Source organism: Pelodiscus sinensis, chromosome 3 (genome assembly GCF_049634645.1).
Source record: "Pelodiscus sinensis isolate JC-2024 chromosome 3, ASM4963464v1, whole genome shotgun sequence".
Classification (NCBI taxonomy): domain Eukaryota; kingdom Metazoa; phylum Chordata; order Testudines; family Trionychidae; genus Pelodiscus; species Pelodiscus sinensis.
This window is the reverse complement of record NC_134713.1, coordinates 127842199-127856980: the sequence shown is the minus strand read 5'-3', so window position 1 is coordinate 127856980 and position 14782 is coordinate 127842199. Positions and strand designations below refer to the sequence as shown.

Sequence of the window (14782 nt, the reverse complement as noted above, 5' to 3'; positions counted from 1 at the left end):
AATCACCAGAGGGACTAACACCTGCACCCTTTTCTTCTCTTTGCTTAGAGAAGAGGTTCCCAGAAAGTGGGGCACACAACCCTGGTGGAGCACAATGACATTTCTAAGGGGCATAAGCACAATGAGATTACCAGGGGACCTTACCACTGAAGGGCTGGGGTCCAGAGGAAGCTCTATGCAGGCTGATTTAGTTATTTGGCCCACGCTCCCTGCCTGTCTCACACTGTCTTGTTCAGGGCCACCCAGCATGTTCTCTCCAATCCAACTGCAGCCAACAGGAGCTGTAAGCGGCCATAACTGTAGATGCACAGGTAACCAAAGCATCCAGCTGACCATCAGAGGCTAACTTTGGTGAACCACATCTGGCTCACAGCCCTACGGTCTATACAGCAATGTCACTACTTTCAGATCTGTGCAGTTTTCTGTTTACGTAATGATATTCATGTTACTACTTGAACATAAGAATCATTTACAGCTATTCATATTTTATCAAACACCAAAACTGTATTATTTAATGTAGAAAGAGAAAACTGCAAGTTCAACTGCAGAGCAATATTTGTATTAAATTTCCATATCATTTCCTGGAACATCATTTCTATAAAACAAACACTGTCTACATATTTTTACTGTAGACCTTACCAAATATCTTTCTGAAGAGATACTAACTAAGATGAGGTCATCTCCAACACGCACTTTTTCTCCCTCTGATCGCTGTTTGGAGGCGGGATGTATGGTCCACCAGCAGGCCTCACCTGTGTTGTCATAGAATAATGAAATAGACATTAGAAAGGAAATGCTTGGAATTATTCTTATTTCTTCAGCCACCTTCATTATTGCAACATTAATAATGTAGAATTAAAGCAAAGGGAAAAATGTGCAAGGTAAAGATTTTACAGCCACAATTACCTGCGCATGTTATGTATCCTTAATATTCTAATTGCAATATTCTTAATATGCATTTAATAACCTAAAAAGACACATGACAATACATATTCAACTTGAGAAAATGGAATATAAACTATTGTATATATGCAATGAAACCTTGGTATTATTGTTGTAGGAACCTTAATTTCTAAATCTTTAACTTTGCAGCCGTGCTTTATAAAGTAATTTGCATTAATATCCATTTACAGAAGGAATCCTCAGTGGGATGGAATTCCATAAAAGATACTTACCAGTTGTGTCTTCTTGCAATCCCACGTCAAATGCCAGTTTATCCATTGAAGACCGTGAGGTGGAGAGACAGCAAAGATACTGCCCCCCCCCCAAAAAAAAAGAATATGTGTCAGTTTCTCTCATGCGTGATTCTTATTCTGAATGTTACAAGCCATAAACCTGCTATTACAATAATTTTATATCAGTTTGTGAACAATCTTAACCACTCTATTTTAAAGTTCCATGATTTTAACTGCCTGTTAATGAGAACAGCACTTGAGCGAAGATTAATGTTCTGAAATACGTTGTCAGTCTCTGTCTACATCAGCTTTCTGCTGAAAAATAGGAAGAGCAATACTGGCAGTAACAGAAAGATTTCCATTTAGAGTGTAATTTCTAAGATTTTAATGGGCCTTTTAGCGAGCTTTGAACCTAGACACTCCAGAAAGGGACTTAAAATGGAAAGATTTCTATCTGAAATATATGCAAGGAAGGAATTTTGCCTTTCCTTGTCCATTCAGCTTTTAGCTTGTGTTCAAACTGCCAACCAGACTACAGTTATGGAGTCACCAACTCATTTAGCATAGGTCAACAAACAAGGATCAAATATTAATTATTTTGGTCTGTGTCAACAAGAGCTGAACATCAAAAGGAGGACCTAGAAGTGAAAGGCTCAGTTTCCTACTACCAGTCTCCTGAATCATTTAGTCTTCTAAGCCATTTTGCCTCTAAAAGTTCAGTAGGAGAAATGCTTCTCTCATGTGAATAATTCACAGGATATTTTAAATAGCAATCGCATGAGTGTTGCACTTGTAACTACCATATACTGACAGAAAGCAGACACCCATACTAGCATCAACATCTAACATCTAAGTCAAAGTCATACATACCATGCCACTGTAGGAATGACGCAGCAATATTGCATGTCCATATAGAAGCGTTCGATGACCACCACCTTGTGCAGTCTATGCAGATAAAGGAAAGCAGTTGATGGCCAGGTTAGATTAAAATTAGAGCTTTCAACCAAAAACATCAGTTCCCAGGTAACAGTTCTTATTTGTATTCAACACCCTCAAACCATAAAAAGGTATCTCCTCCATGCTATTAAATCGGGGGGGGAGGGGGTTATACAGATGAAGATCAATGATTTCAGAGTAGTTACTATTGTCAATGTGCTCTCTTCAGTTGTATAATCCAGTTATGCAAACTTTGCTGCTACTTAACATAGGGAAATGTTAATCTGAATACATTACTTCAGCTGCACACTTCTCAGAAAAGACTTGGACAGGTGATTTCTGAATTAACTGATATTTCATAACACATCTTGTTTGACTGATAAGTGCAAGGTATGGACTTTACATCCAGCCATGAAACTCAACACAGAGTCTTCATAGCAGTCTTCAGGAAGATAACCTCTTTCCCCTTAAGCTGAAAATGGTAGGGAATCTACTCTGCAGGCCTCAGAAGTGAAGTAGCCTTGGTGTGTATTATGTTACCTTGCATATGGAAATAAGGAAGGGAATGGCCAATGCAGTGCTGGGGTCCCAAATCCACAGTTCCTCTCCAAACCTCAGACTCTTGAAATATTTCCCCCATTCCCCAATCAATATAATCACACTTCTTGACCTGCATTTAGTATGTCCAAATTCACAGGTGCTTGCCTTCTGGTGTTCAAAAACATCTGAGGCTATTTGTATTGTATGATAGGACAGTAGGACAAAATGCTCAAAATTGCCCAATTTTGCATGCCTATCCTGAGACACATGAGCAAGTTTTTCAGAAGCACTGAGTACCCAGAAACTCCACCTAAAAGTCAACAAGGTATGTGGAGGCTCAGAATGGCCAGAAATCAGGCCCAAAGTATCTCAAGTGGCATCCAAAATTGGGTACACTACTCTTGAATATGTCAACCGGAGTGCATACTGTATTGAGGAAAATGAAGCTAACCAAGTAATAACATCCACTTTAATAGAAGGACACTACAGAAACGGTGTTTTTACAACACTGAGATGCATTTTATACAGAATCAGAATACTCTCTTCTTGTCAACAAAAACTAATAATTTTTGTTACAGCACTGGTCACTTTTTAATAGAGTGGGCTTCATACCTTTGATTTTTTCAGAAAAAACACCACAAAGTGGTAACTGTTTCAAATGTCAGTTTTTAATTATAACTATTCTTATATTTTTAATCCGATACCTATAATCTTTAACACAATATGTAATAATGTTGTATTAAAATGCAGTATTCCTCTCATAATGAAACACTGCATTATTTTCAAAGCAAATGTGGCCCTCAAGACTATCGTAACTTATTACTATCATAGACTTAAAATGCTAAGATGGGCTTAAAAACTGCCACATGTGAAAACAAAATGATGATGAATACAGTAAATAGGGATTTATGCACAAGAACATTGCTGACTACTTTTTTTTTTAATGGGAGGCTATTAATACCTGTCAAGTGCTGATGCTGGCAAAGCTAGCCATTCCATCATATATATGTGAATTTATTGTGGGAATTAAGGTTGTAGTTGGTTTGATTACCTTTTTCTCCATACAGAGTGAACAGAAACCACTTTAAAGCCATAAGAGCTACTACAATGACAACATTACGCAATTCTTGCAAGTCGAAGTTTGGTGAGATCTTGCTCTTTAACCTTCAGTAGCTGATGTTGCCCAGTTTTATTCCATTCAGAATAAAAACATTTAGCTCGTTAGCAAAATAATACAAAGAGAGATTGCAGAAGTACTATTTCATGTTACAGAGGGAATAGAGGCTTTCAATAAACACAACAAATGTGAAAAAATGTTGCTGGAGAGAAGCTTTCCATGCTTAGCTTATCTATGCTCCACCTACTTATTTAGAGAATCAGTCTAGAAAAAGGAGATTTTTGAAAGGCACATGTGGCAGTTTAAAGTTATTACTAATAGAAATAGGCAGTTTTCTTTTCTAAGCACCAGTGACATCATTTAATAAACACAACTAAAATAAAACCAGCATTAAACCTCCCAAAAAACTACACCCAAACCTACAACACAATTCACAATTGACTTTCCTAATCAAACCTACATCCCTCATAAGCAGTCACCCCAATCAGGGTGTGGGATTTTTGTTCAGTCCATAGAAAGAGGAATCAAACATGTAGGTATTAATTTGAAACAGCGATCACTCCCCATTCTAAGTACGAGTGCTTCCAGGCTCATCTCTACCGAAAACTGATCTAGTCTTCAACTAAGATGGAAGGTTATTTGCTTTAACTTATTTTGTAAACAGTTTTAGCTGTTAGCTGTTGGAAATGCAAAAGGCCATACAGCAGGTAGACAAAACTTTTGAAATCAACAGATGAATAAAAGTGTTTGATCTTAAGTGGTTGTTGGATGAGGAAGTGATGAGTGTACCATAAGCTGGTACTTTGCCAACATGAAATAATGCTTCAGTATCTTCGGTTCAGGTGCATTGAAGGTTGCAGGTCAGTAATCTAAGTCTCCAAAAGGAGCTGCAATAATAAATGTAGTTGTTGGAAATCTTCAAGTGTCTCTTGAATAAACATTTAGAAGTCAGTCTGCAAATTGTCTCTCATAATCTGTGACCTAGGTAAATCATTATCTGAACTAGCAATCACTTGACTACATCACTAGACTATTACATCACCAGCATCATCAAAAAGGGCTCTAGAGATGACCCTGACAATTCTAGGCTGGTAAGTCTAACTTCAGTAGCAGGCAAACTGGTTGAAACTGTAATAAAGAACAGAATTGTCAGACACATAGATGAGCATAGTTTGCTGGAGGAAGTCAACATGGTTTCTGTAAAGGGAAATCATGCCTTACCAATTCTACTAGAATTCTTTGAAGGAGTCAACAAGCATATGGACAAGGGGATCCAGTGGCTATAGTGTATTTAGATTTCCAGAAAGCCTTTAACAAGGTCCCTCACCAAAGGCTCTTAAGCAAAATAATCTGTCACAGGATAAGAGGGAAGGTCCTCTCATGGATTGACAACTGGTTAAAAGATATGAAACAAAGGGTAAGAATAAATGCCAGTTTTCTGAATGAAGGAACATAACTAGTGGTGTCCTCCAGATGTCAATACTGGGACCAATCCTATTCAATATACAGGCAGTCCCCAGGTTACATACAAGATAGGCACTGTAGGTTTGTTCTTAAGTTGAATTTGTTTGTAAGTCGGAACTGGTACATATTGTAGGGGAAATTCTAGCCAAACATTTCTCCAGAGCTAGGTTTTATTCTTCCACACCTCACTTCCCTCAGTCCTTTATTCTCAAGCTGAGGTGTCTGCTGAGAAAAGCCGCTCCGCGTCTCCCTGGTCTGCTGGGGGGGAGGGCGCTAGCTTCGCGTCTCCCTGGTCTGCTGGGGGGAAGCAGCTAGTGCGGGTTGTCTCACCCCGTTTGTAAGTAGGGATCCGATGTAAATCGGATCCATGTAACCCGGGGACTGCCTGTATTCATAAATGATCTGGAAGAAAGGGTTAACAGTGAGGTGGCAAAATTTGCAGATAATACTGAACTGCTCAAGATAGTTAAGTCTAAAGCAAACAGTGAAGCACTTCAAAATGATTTCACAAAACTAGGTGACTAGACATCAAAACGGCCGATGAATTTTAATGTTGATAAATGCAGAGTAATGCATATTGGAAAACATCACAACTATATGTATAAAAGGATGGGGACTACATTTGCTGTAACTACTGAAAAGAGATCTTGGAGTCATTGTTGATAATTCTCAGAAAACATCCATTCAACAGCAGCAGCAGTCAAAAAAACAAACAGAATGTTAGGAATCCTTAAGAAAAGGATAGAGAATAAGACAGAGAATATCTGTATATAAATTCATGCCTCTATATACATTCATCATGAATACTGCATGCAGATGTGCTCATCTCATCTAAAAAAGATATCTCGACATTGGAAAAAGTTCAGAAAAATGCAACAAAAATTATTAGGGGGTATGGATTGGCTGCTTTATGAGGCAAGATTAAGAAGACCGGGACTTTTCAGCTTGGGGAAAAGAGATAACTAAGGGAGGATATGATAGAGATCTATAAAATCATGACTGGTGTGATAAGAATGCATAAATAACTTATTTATTCCTCCCTATAACATAAAAACAAGGGGTCACCAAATGAAAATAGTAGCAGGTATAAACAAACAAAAAAGGAAGTACTTCTTCACACAATGCACAACCTTTGGAACTCCTTGTCAGAGGATGTTGTGAAGTCCAAGACTATAACAGGGTTCCAACAGAGCTATTAGCTAGAACAGGAAGGAATGGTATCCCTAGCCTGTTTGTCAGAGGCTGGGAATGGATGACCTGTTCTGCTCATTCCCTCTGGTGCACCTGGCATTGGCCACTGTCAGAATACAGGATACTGGGCTAGATGGACCTTTATTCTGACCCAATATGGCCATTTTTATGTTCTTATCAGGGGAACTTGAAGCCTACACAAAAAGAACAGAGAACAAATTAAAGTAGTGAATTGGATTCAGTGGTTGAAGTCAAACTATGTGTTGATGACTTTCTCAGAACATACAAAGGACACAGAGATCTTTAATATATTGTGTTACACTAATGTTTTACAAAATATATGGGCTCTGCCTTAGCCCATCTTTCTCATTTTTAAAAATGGGAACAAACAGGAAAACACAAAACAGTCTGGAACATTGTCTCTGCCTCTCTCACTGCTACCTATACCATATCACCATCAGCAGCAGCAAAATAGACAAACCAAATTATCAACATATATACTACAAGTTTTAAAATCTTTGTGTTTTCCTCTTTGATGGCATTTACCAGTACCATGGTATCTATGGAATCTTCAGCAAGCAGTCAATCAACACTTGCTATATGTGCAATACCTAGGAACCAACCCCCAAAAATGCACAGGTAAGCTATAATAGCTAACTAGCAGACTAATAAAAAAAATAAGTCAGTCTTCCTAGAGAATATGTATATTAAAAAGTTACTGCACAAGAAAAGGGCAACCCTGGGAACAAAAACCCAATGTGAATACATCATCTAGCTAACTAAATGAGTTGTATGCATATTTTTCAATAATAACAAGGTGGCTTTTTACAAACTGTAGTAAAAAGATTAAAACCACTAGTGATCATCTCAAACATTTATGCCAATATGATATTATATTATCCAAATTTTAACAATATCAATCTGCTGGCAAGCAATAAGAATGTGTATAAAGCTAGTAGTACATTAAGATTCACAACCTGATCTCTTGGTTAACATTTACAAAGTGAAATTTATGTTCACTTTCCCAGCAATGGAGACCTTTCTCTGAATGAAAAAACAGATCCAGTAAGCAATCAAGACAGCTATAAATTAGAATTTTGAACCTCTACTTAAAATCTTACATGTAAAACAGAAATCTTTATATTATGGCTGAGAACACTTCCATTAGAAATTCTGATTCTTTAACATCTACAGGCATTCTGGGTATAATTATATAAGAAAAAGAATTATCAGATACTCAGATGCTCACAATTTGTTAAGAAAGAGTCCACATTATTTTTGTAAAGGAAAATCATGTCTCACCCGTATAGCAGAATTCTTTGAGGGGATCAATAAGCATGTGGTCAAGGGGGAATACCACTGTACAATGTACTTAGATTTTCAGAAAGCTTTTCATAAGGACCTTCAACTACAGCTCTTAAAAATAAGGTGTCATGGGATAAGAGGGAAGTCCTCTCACTGACCATTAACTGGTTAAAAGATAGGAAACAAAGAATAGAAATAAATGGTCAGTTTTCATGATAGAGAGAGGTACATAATGGTGTCCCTCAGGGATCTTTACAAGGAACAGTGCTATTGAACATATTCATAAATGATCTGGAAGAAAGGGTAAACAGTCAGGTGGCAAACATTTGCAGATTGATACCAAACTACTCAAGATAGTTAACTCCAAAGCATACTGTGAAATGTTACAATGGAATCTCAGAAAACTGGGTGAGTGAGCAACAGAAGGGCAGAGGAAATTCAGGTGTTGATAAATCCAAAGTAATGCACACTGGAAAACAATCCCAACTACACATATAATATGAAGGGGGTCTAAATTAGCTGTTACCACTCAAGAAAAAGATCTTGGACTCAGTATGGATAGTTTTCTGAAGCATTCACTCAATTTGCAGCAGAGGTAAAAAAAGCTGACTGAATATTGGGAATCATTAGGAATGGGATAGATGAGACAAAAATATCATATTGCCTGTACAGAAATGCATGGCATGTCCACATCTTGAATGCCCACTATAAACAGATATAGTGGAATTAGGAAAGGCACAGAAGGGGACACTAAAAATGATTAGGGGGTATGAAACAGTTTCCAGATGAGAAATTAAAAACACTGGAATTTTGAACTTAGAAAACAGATGAACAATAGGGATATAATAAAGGTCTATAAAACCACAACTTGTGCAGAGAAAGTAAAAAACGATGTGTTATTTACTCTCGGAACTTTCAGGGAGACACCAAATGAAATAAATAGGTAGCAAGTTTAAAACAAACAAAAGGAAGTACTTCGCACAACTCATAGTCGACCTATGGAACTCTTTGCCAGAGGATGTTGTAAAGTCCAAGACTATAAAAAGATCAAAAAAGAATTTAATAAATTCATAGAGGATGGTCCATCAATAGCTATTATGCAACACAGACAGGAATGGTGTCCCTAGCCTCTGTTCTCCAGAAGCTGGGAATGGATAACACAGGAAGGATCATTTCAAATCACATATTTTGTTTGTTACTTTAAAGCATCTGGGATTGGCCACTATCGGAATATAGCATGTTGGGCTAGATGGATCATGACACAGCATCGCTGTTCCTTGGTTCTTTATTACCCAACAGGACAATGTTGCTTATTTTAGGATGGGGAGAGGAAGAAGGAAGAGCCAGGGAAGATAAAAATCTATTCACCTATTTTAAAGCTAAATAAGTAGGACGTATTTTTCACATGATAAAGAGGGAGATTTTTCTGTGATACAATGAATGTGCAATCCACCTTGCTGCTTGAGGCAGAGACAACGATAAAGAATAAAAACACATGCATGAAGAGAGACAAGAGTGGGGCCAATTCATGTTGTGTAAATTCTTCTGTCGTTTTTAAACTCAGCTTTGAAAATAACACTGCTTACCTAGATTAGACTGCCTCCCTTCTTTCATCCACCATCATCATTCAGTTGGTGCAAAGCTCCCACCCAGAAAACACCTCTGTAACATTTTGTTTACCATTGCCCACGTGCAGGGTTGCCAGATTCCCCGGGTTTCCATCCATATCATTTTTTTCCTACCACTATTACTAAATTGAAACCACGTAAAGTGAGGGCATATGAAGTGAGTTGCATAGTGATTGCACACAACACTGACTGAGAGCTATGCATTCTCTCTGCATCCCATCAAAGTGCTACTATGATTCATTGGTGCACCTCGCCAATTCTAGATATACAAATGCAGTTAGAAAAACTACCGTCTCCCAGGAGACCATGTTGGTTATGAAAATCTTGCAGCTGGCTGAGGTTAAGGAGGACCACTCATTCAGCCCACTCACTTGCCTTGGTTGTCCCTCTCTGGTTTGGAGGATGACATTTGGGCAATAGACATAGCAGGAAAAAGACTCAGCAATTATACAGATGCAGGGTGGAGACATTATTGCAGTCTATAGGCTAAAGTAGCAGATGTGGGAATGGAAGGCTGTATGCTATAATTCCAAGACAAAGTTGTGGAGTGCATTCCTTTATATATTGAATTATTCTACTTAATAGAATTGTACTTTATTTCAAAGAGGATAATTATGTAAATATGTTGGCAAGCAGATTACCATTTAGAGGAAAGGGTTGAAATTGGGTAAATCAACAAATTTTGGATAAATCACTGAATAAGAACTATTCAGGTTATTTCATGGTTCATGTGAACTTTTCAAAATATTTTAGAATTTACCTAGCCTTCCTTATGCCAGAACTAAAAGGTTTCCAGAATTAGGGCACCTATGACCAGGAATGTGTTTATTCGAATGACTTAAGAGTGCAGATGCCATCACCACAGAAGGCCTCTGCCATCCCAGCTGATGCAAAAAACCATCATGGCAGCATCCCAGGAACAGCAGAAACAGAGTGTGTGGCACCTGTTTTCAATATGTTCAGTTATCTCTTTACTGGGACATTTATCTGTTTATTGCCTCAAGGTTTATTATTATGTGCCAAAACCTACTGACTGCATGGCAACTAACTGGGAGTTGCAGAAATAGGCCAACCATAAAGACAGGTGATATAAAGAAAGAATAGAGTCAATAAATACACAGAATAAAGCTATAAAATTCATCAAACATTATCTTTTTCAAAATCATTAAGTTGCATTTTTTCAAAATTGGGAAGTTTTTTGTCCCTTTAGACAATTGCTTTAATATTTTCAAACAATTTGTAAGAAAGTTTATCTGCCACTGTTAAAGTTATCCCTTCAAATACTATTGCTCTACATAGCCCAGAGTGCTTGCCTCTGACCATTCATGATAATTAAAAAAGCCTTAGTTACGTTAGTGTGGTTTCTACATCCAAAACTTTTAAAAGTCCAGTGAAAGTGTGATATTTACTTTTAAAAATAAAATTAATTGGTTAATAGCAAAAAGTCACATAAAGTACAATAAATAAATGTTTAGCTTACTTACCTTCATCATAAATTTCTGCAGAGCCAAAGTGGGGGAAAAAGAGAAAACATAAAATGAATATTTATTCTCAGACATTTAAAAATGCGATGTTTTCCTTAAAGTTGTGAACAAGAAGCACCGAAGCACAAATATTTAAAAGCATATTTTACCATAACAATTATTATATAATTACAGAGAGTGCTAGATAGCCCAGCTGCTGAAAACAATTCTTCTATACAATTTCTTCAGTGTTAGAGAATCAATTATATTAAATCATATGTCAAATTAAATAGTTTTTATTGTGTAAATTAAATATGGAGTGCAGTGAACATGGGGGTCACAGTTGAAATATTTTAATAATGTGCTCTGCAAATGCTTTCTAACTTCACTGCAATTTTCCACATTCAAACTGCAGTGATCCACACAGCAGCTCGACTGACAGCAGTGACTATGTTATAAATATGCATGTGCATAGTAAACTAAAAAAAGCAGAATTGCTACTGCTATTTCTTGCATACTGATTCTAAGGAATTACTGCAATGCCATATGCACTAAGAATGCCAAAAATAATGGAAATCCATAAACATTGTTTTCAAGTATTACATATGAATTAAGTTGGCAGAAGGTGTCCTCTAGTTCTAACTATTTATGCTAAACTGTCTGTTTGATCTTGTCTATAGCTGTGACACTGAGTATCTTTCCTACATCTGAAAGAGAGCTCTGTGTAGCTTGCAAGCTTGTTTCTCACTCTCAGAAGATGCTCCAATAGAAGTTACCTCACCCACCTTGTCTCTCTAATATCCCAGGACCAACAAGGCTACACCACAACCCAGTAAAACATAAAAGTAGTTCAAGTTTTTCCTTCAAATGTGCATTACCTAGCTTTATCAATGTTTAATTTCATCTGCCATCATGTTACCATTTTTGACTACATCTATCAAGAACCTTATTTCTCTGCTCATAACTCACCTAAATAACTGTTTCCAAAGATATTAGGCTATCCTTCTTCATACCCTTTTACAGATAATTAACAAATATATTAAGCATCAGTCCAATTAGAGAAACTTGTTTTCAGTCCTTTAGTCAATTTCTAATCATTTACAGTAACTTTACCTCTCATCCTATAACTGCTTGGATTCCTTAAAAGACTTAAAGAATACCTTTGTCAAAGGTTGGATGTTGTGATCTTTCTTTCTCTCTTTTGAATGCCCAAATTAAATTTACCAGTTGGTTGAACTTTGTTGACATGATGGAAGATTTGTGATAGACTGAAGACACAATTTTTCTTGATACATGCCATAGTCTTTTGTCTTTATAATATAACGTTTGGGTATTATATAATTCTATATACTTATATAATATTTCAGCCAGTTTGCATGGCATTGAAGTAAGGTTCATTAGTTTAATTATCAGAATCATTCCAATGTCTTTCTGAAAGACAGCCTCCCTGGCCAGCAGTGCTGGACATAGAGAAACAGGGAGCCCTGGATCACTCACCTACAGACTGATATACACCCTATGCACCAGAAATAACTCAACAGAGGATAACTTTCAAGAGATTCCCCCCAATCTGTAGTACTGAAGGGGCAACTCTGTGTGGCAGGCACCTATCTGCACACAGTAGCTACTAGTAAGTGGCAAGCCTTAGGGGGATCCTCTGGACACACTCCACACAAATTAATGCTACCTCAGTGACTTACCTACTACTGACTCAACAGAACCAAAGCATTCTAGTACCTCTGCCACTCTTATACGTCATTCATTGAAAAAGGAGAATGTTGCCTTTCAACAGCATTGATACTCAGCTGAAAAGCCAGGAAAACAAATCTACCATTCAGAAAATGGAGTGTGCTATGTACCCAATACATAGAACACTGGGCTACCAGAGTGATCTATCACTCTATTGATAGATCAGAAAATAGCACTGATGAACATCCAGGAATGGGAGGGGGGGCATACATCAGAGCACTATGCCATGCATTCTGATGCTCATAGACGGGGGGGGGGGGGGCTTGGAGTGAGGACATTCTTCCATTCCATTATATTTGTCCTTCCCTTTGCCCCACAGAAGAGGCAAACATAGGACTCAAGGTTAGGAATAATAATCCTGAATTTATCTTTGTAAATTAAGTTCATGGAGTTAAGATTTCTCATATTGCTATTGTCCCAGGAGGGTGGTGAACTACTGGAATGGGTTCCCTAGGAAAGGGGGGGGGAGGTGATGGAATCTCCCTTCCTGGAGGTTTTCCAGCCCCGCCTTCACAAAGCCCTGCCAGGGATAGGTTAGTTGGGGTTGCTCCTGCTGTGGGATGGGGCTTGGACTAGGGGAACTCCCGAGGGCTCTGGCAATCCTGTGATTCTACGTTCCTATGTTTTTAGAAGTGGTTAGGGACATCAAAACCATCCTGCTGTTTAGGGTCATCATCCTGGGCTACATAGACCCCCCCCCCCCCCATCATCACTGGCTTTGCTGCCTTGGGCTTCCCTAACTACAGGTGTTTAGGAGAGCATTAACAGCACCCACATCCCCATACACCAGGCCTCCTCCTATATAAACAGGAAGGGCTACTTTTCCATGGTGCGGCAGGCCTCGTGGACCACCAGGGCTAATTCACAGATATTAATGTCAAGTGGTCAGGGAAGGCATGATGCCCACATCTTTTGGAAGAGGCTGGAGTTCCTGAGGATGTATGCCGGCCCTTTTTCCGCCCAACCATGCCATGAGAGTCAGGGACATGGACATGCCTATGTGCATTGTGGGTGATGCAGCCTACTCTTTGCTCCCCTGGCTGATGAAGGCCTGCATGGGACACCTGGATCCCACCAAGGAAAGGTTCAATGCCAGACTCAGCAGGTACCGCATGATGGTGGTGGACACCTTCAGCCACCTCAAAGGGAGTTTCCGATGTCTCCTCACCCATCTCGACCTCAGTGACTGGAATATCCCCCAGGTGGTGGCGGCCTGCTGCGTCCTCCATACCATATGTGAGAACAAGGGGGAGACACTCTTGCCAGGTGGGGGGCAGAGGCTGAGCAGCTCACAAGGGCTTTTGAGTGACCATGCACCACCATTCAGCAGGCCTATTGGGGGCAGTGCACATCTGGGATGGCTCAAGGGAAAGTTTCAGCCAGGAAATCATGTACAGTGCCTTCCCCAGCCTCATCTGAACTCTGGAAGACATCCGGGGTGGGGGGGGTTGGCTCCAGGTTGGGGATGAGCACCTGGCTGGTGGGCATGGTGTCAGTGGTGGCCTCCTCCCCCTTGTTATTGTCCTCCTCATCCACAGCCCCACCCTTGTGGAGACTGAGAATAGGTGCAGCCAGGCCAGAGTTCTCCACAAGGTGGGAGAGAAGTGACCTGTCCCCTCCCAGGATGGCATCCAGCTGCTTGAAGTAGCAGCACATGTGAGGTGCCACCCCAAAATGGGAACTTTGCTCCTTAGCCTTTGTGTAGGCCTTCCGGAGTTCTTTGACCTTCATCCAGAACTGGTCTTGGGTCTGATGGTGCCCCTTTTGGACCAGACTGGTGGCCAGAAGGCCACAGACTTTAGCCTTGGGCATCTTGGTGCAGAGATCCTGGCTGCTGGTCTCCCCCCAGACCTCAATGAGATCCAGGATCTCCACACTAGTCCATGAGAGTACCCTCCTCTTTTGGCCCTGGCTAGGGGCTTCAGAGGTGTCTGCCAGTTTCCTTGCAGCCATGGGGGGCTTAGTGGAATGCTGGGGTTTGCCTTGGCAGCAAAGAAGGAAGAGTAGAGTCCTAATGTGTGTCAGGACTGGTGTGATGCTACAAGCCTTTGCCCTCTGCCTGCACCTTTAAAAGCTACAGGGGAAGGGAAACTATGGAATTTTGATGGGTGGAGACAAAGAAGCCACCAGGGCAGATGTGAGAAGCCCTGCAGGCCAATTATTTTGAAATAAGGACAGCTGCCCTGTCCCCACTCACCCCATTTCAAAATAGCC

The 14782-nt window shown here is 39.6% G+C and overlaps 1 protein-coding gene across 1 annotated transcript in view; it reads right to left on the bottom strand.

The window, feature by feature from the left end:
* RYR2 (ryanodine receptor 2) overlaps positions 1 to 14782 on the bottom strand; it is a 648519-nt gene that overhangs the window by 394368 nt on the left and 239369 nt on the right. Inside the window, exons 6-9 of the mRNA XM_075924816.1 lie at positions 10841 to 10855; positions 2046 to 2120; positions 1176 to 1254; positions 640 to 752 (exon numbers count right to left, since the gene is read on the bottom strand). Of these exons, the coding sequence (XP_075780931.1) occupies positions 640 to 752; positions 1176 to 1254; positions 2046 to 2120; positions 10841 to 10855 (282 nt within the window). The remainder of the gene's footprint in view (positions 1 to 639; positions 753 to 1175; positions 1255 to 2045; positions 2121 to 10840; positions 10856 to 14782) is intronic.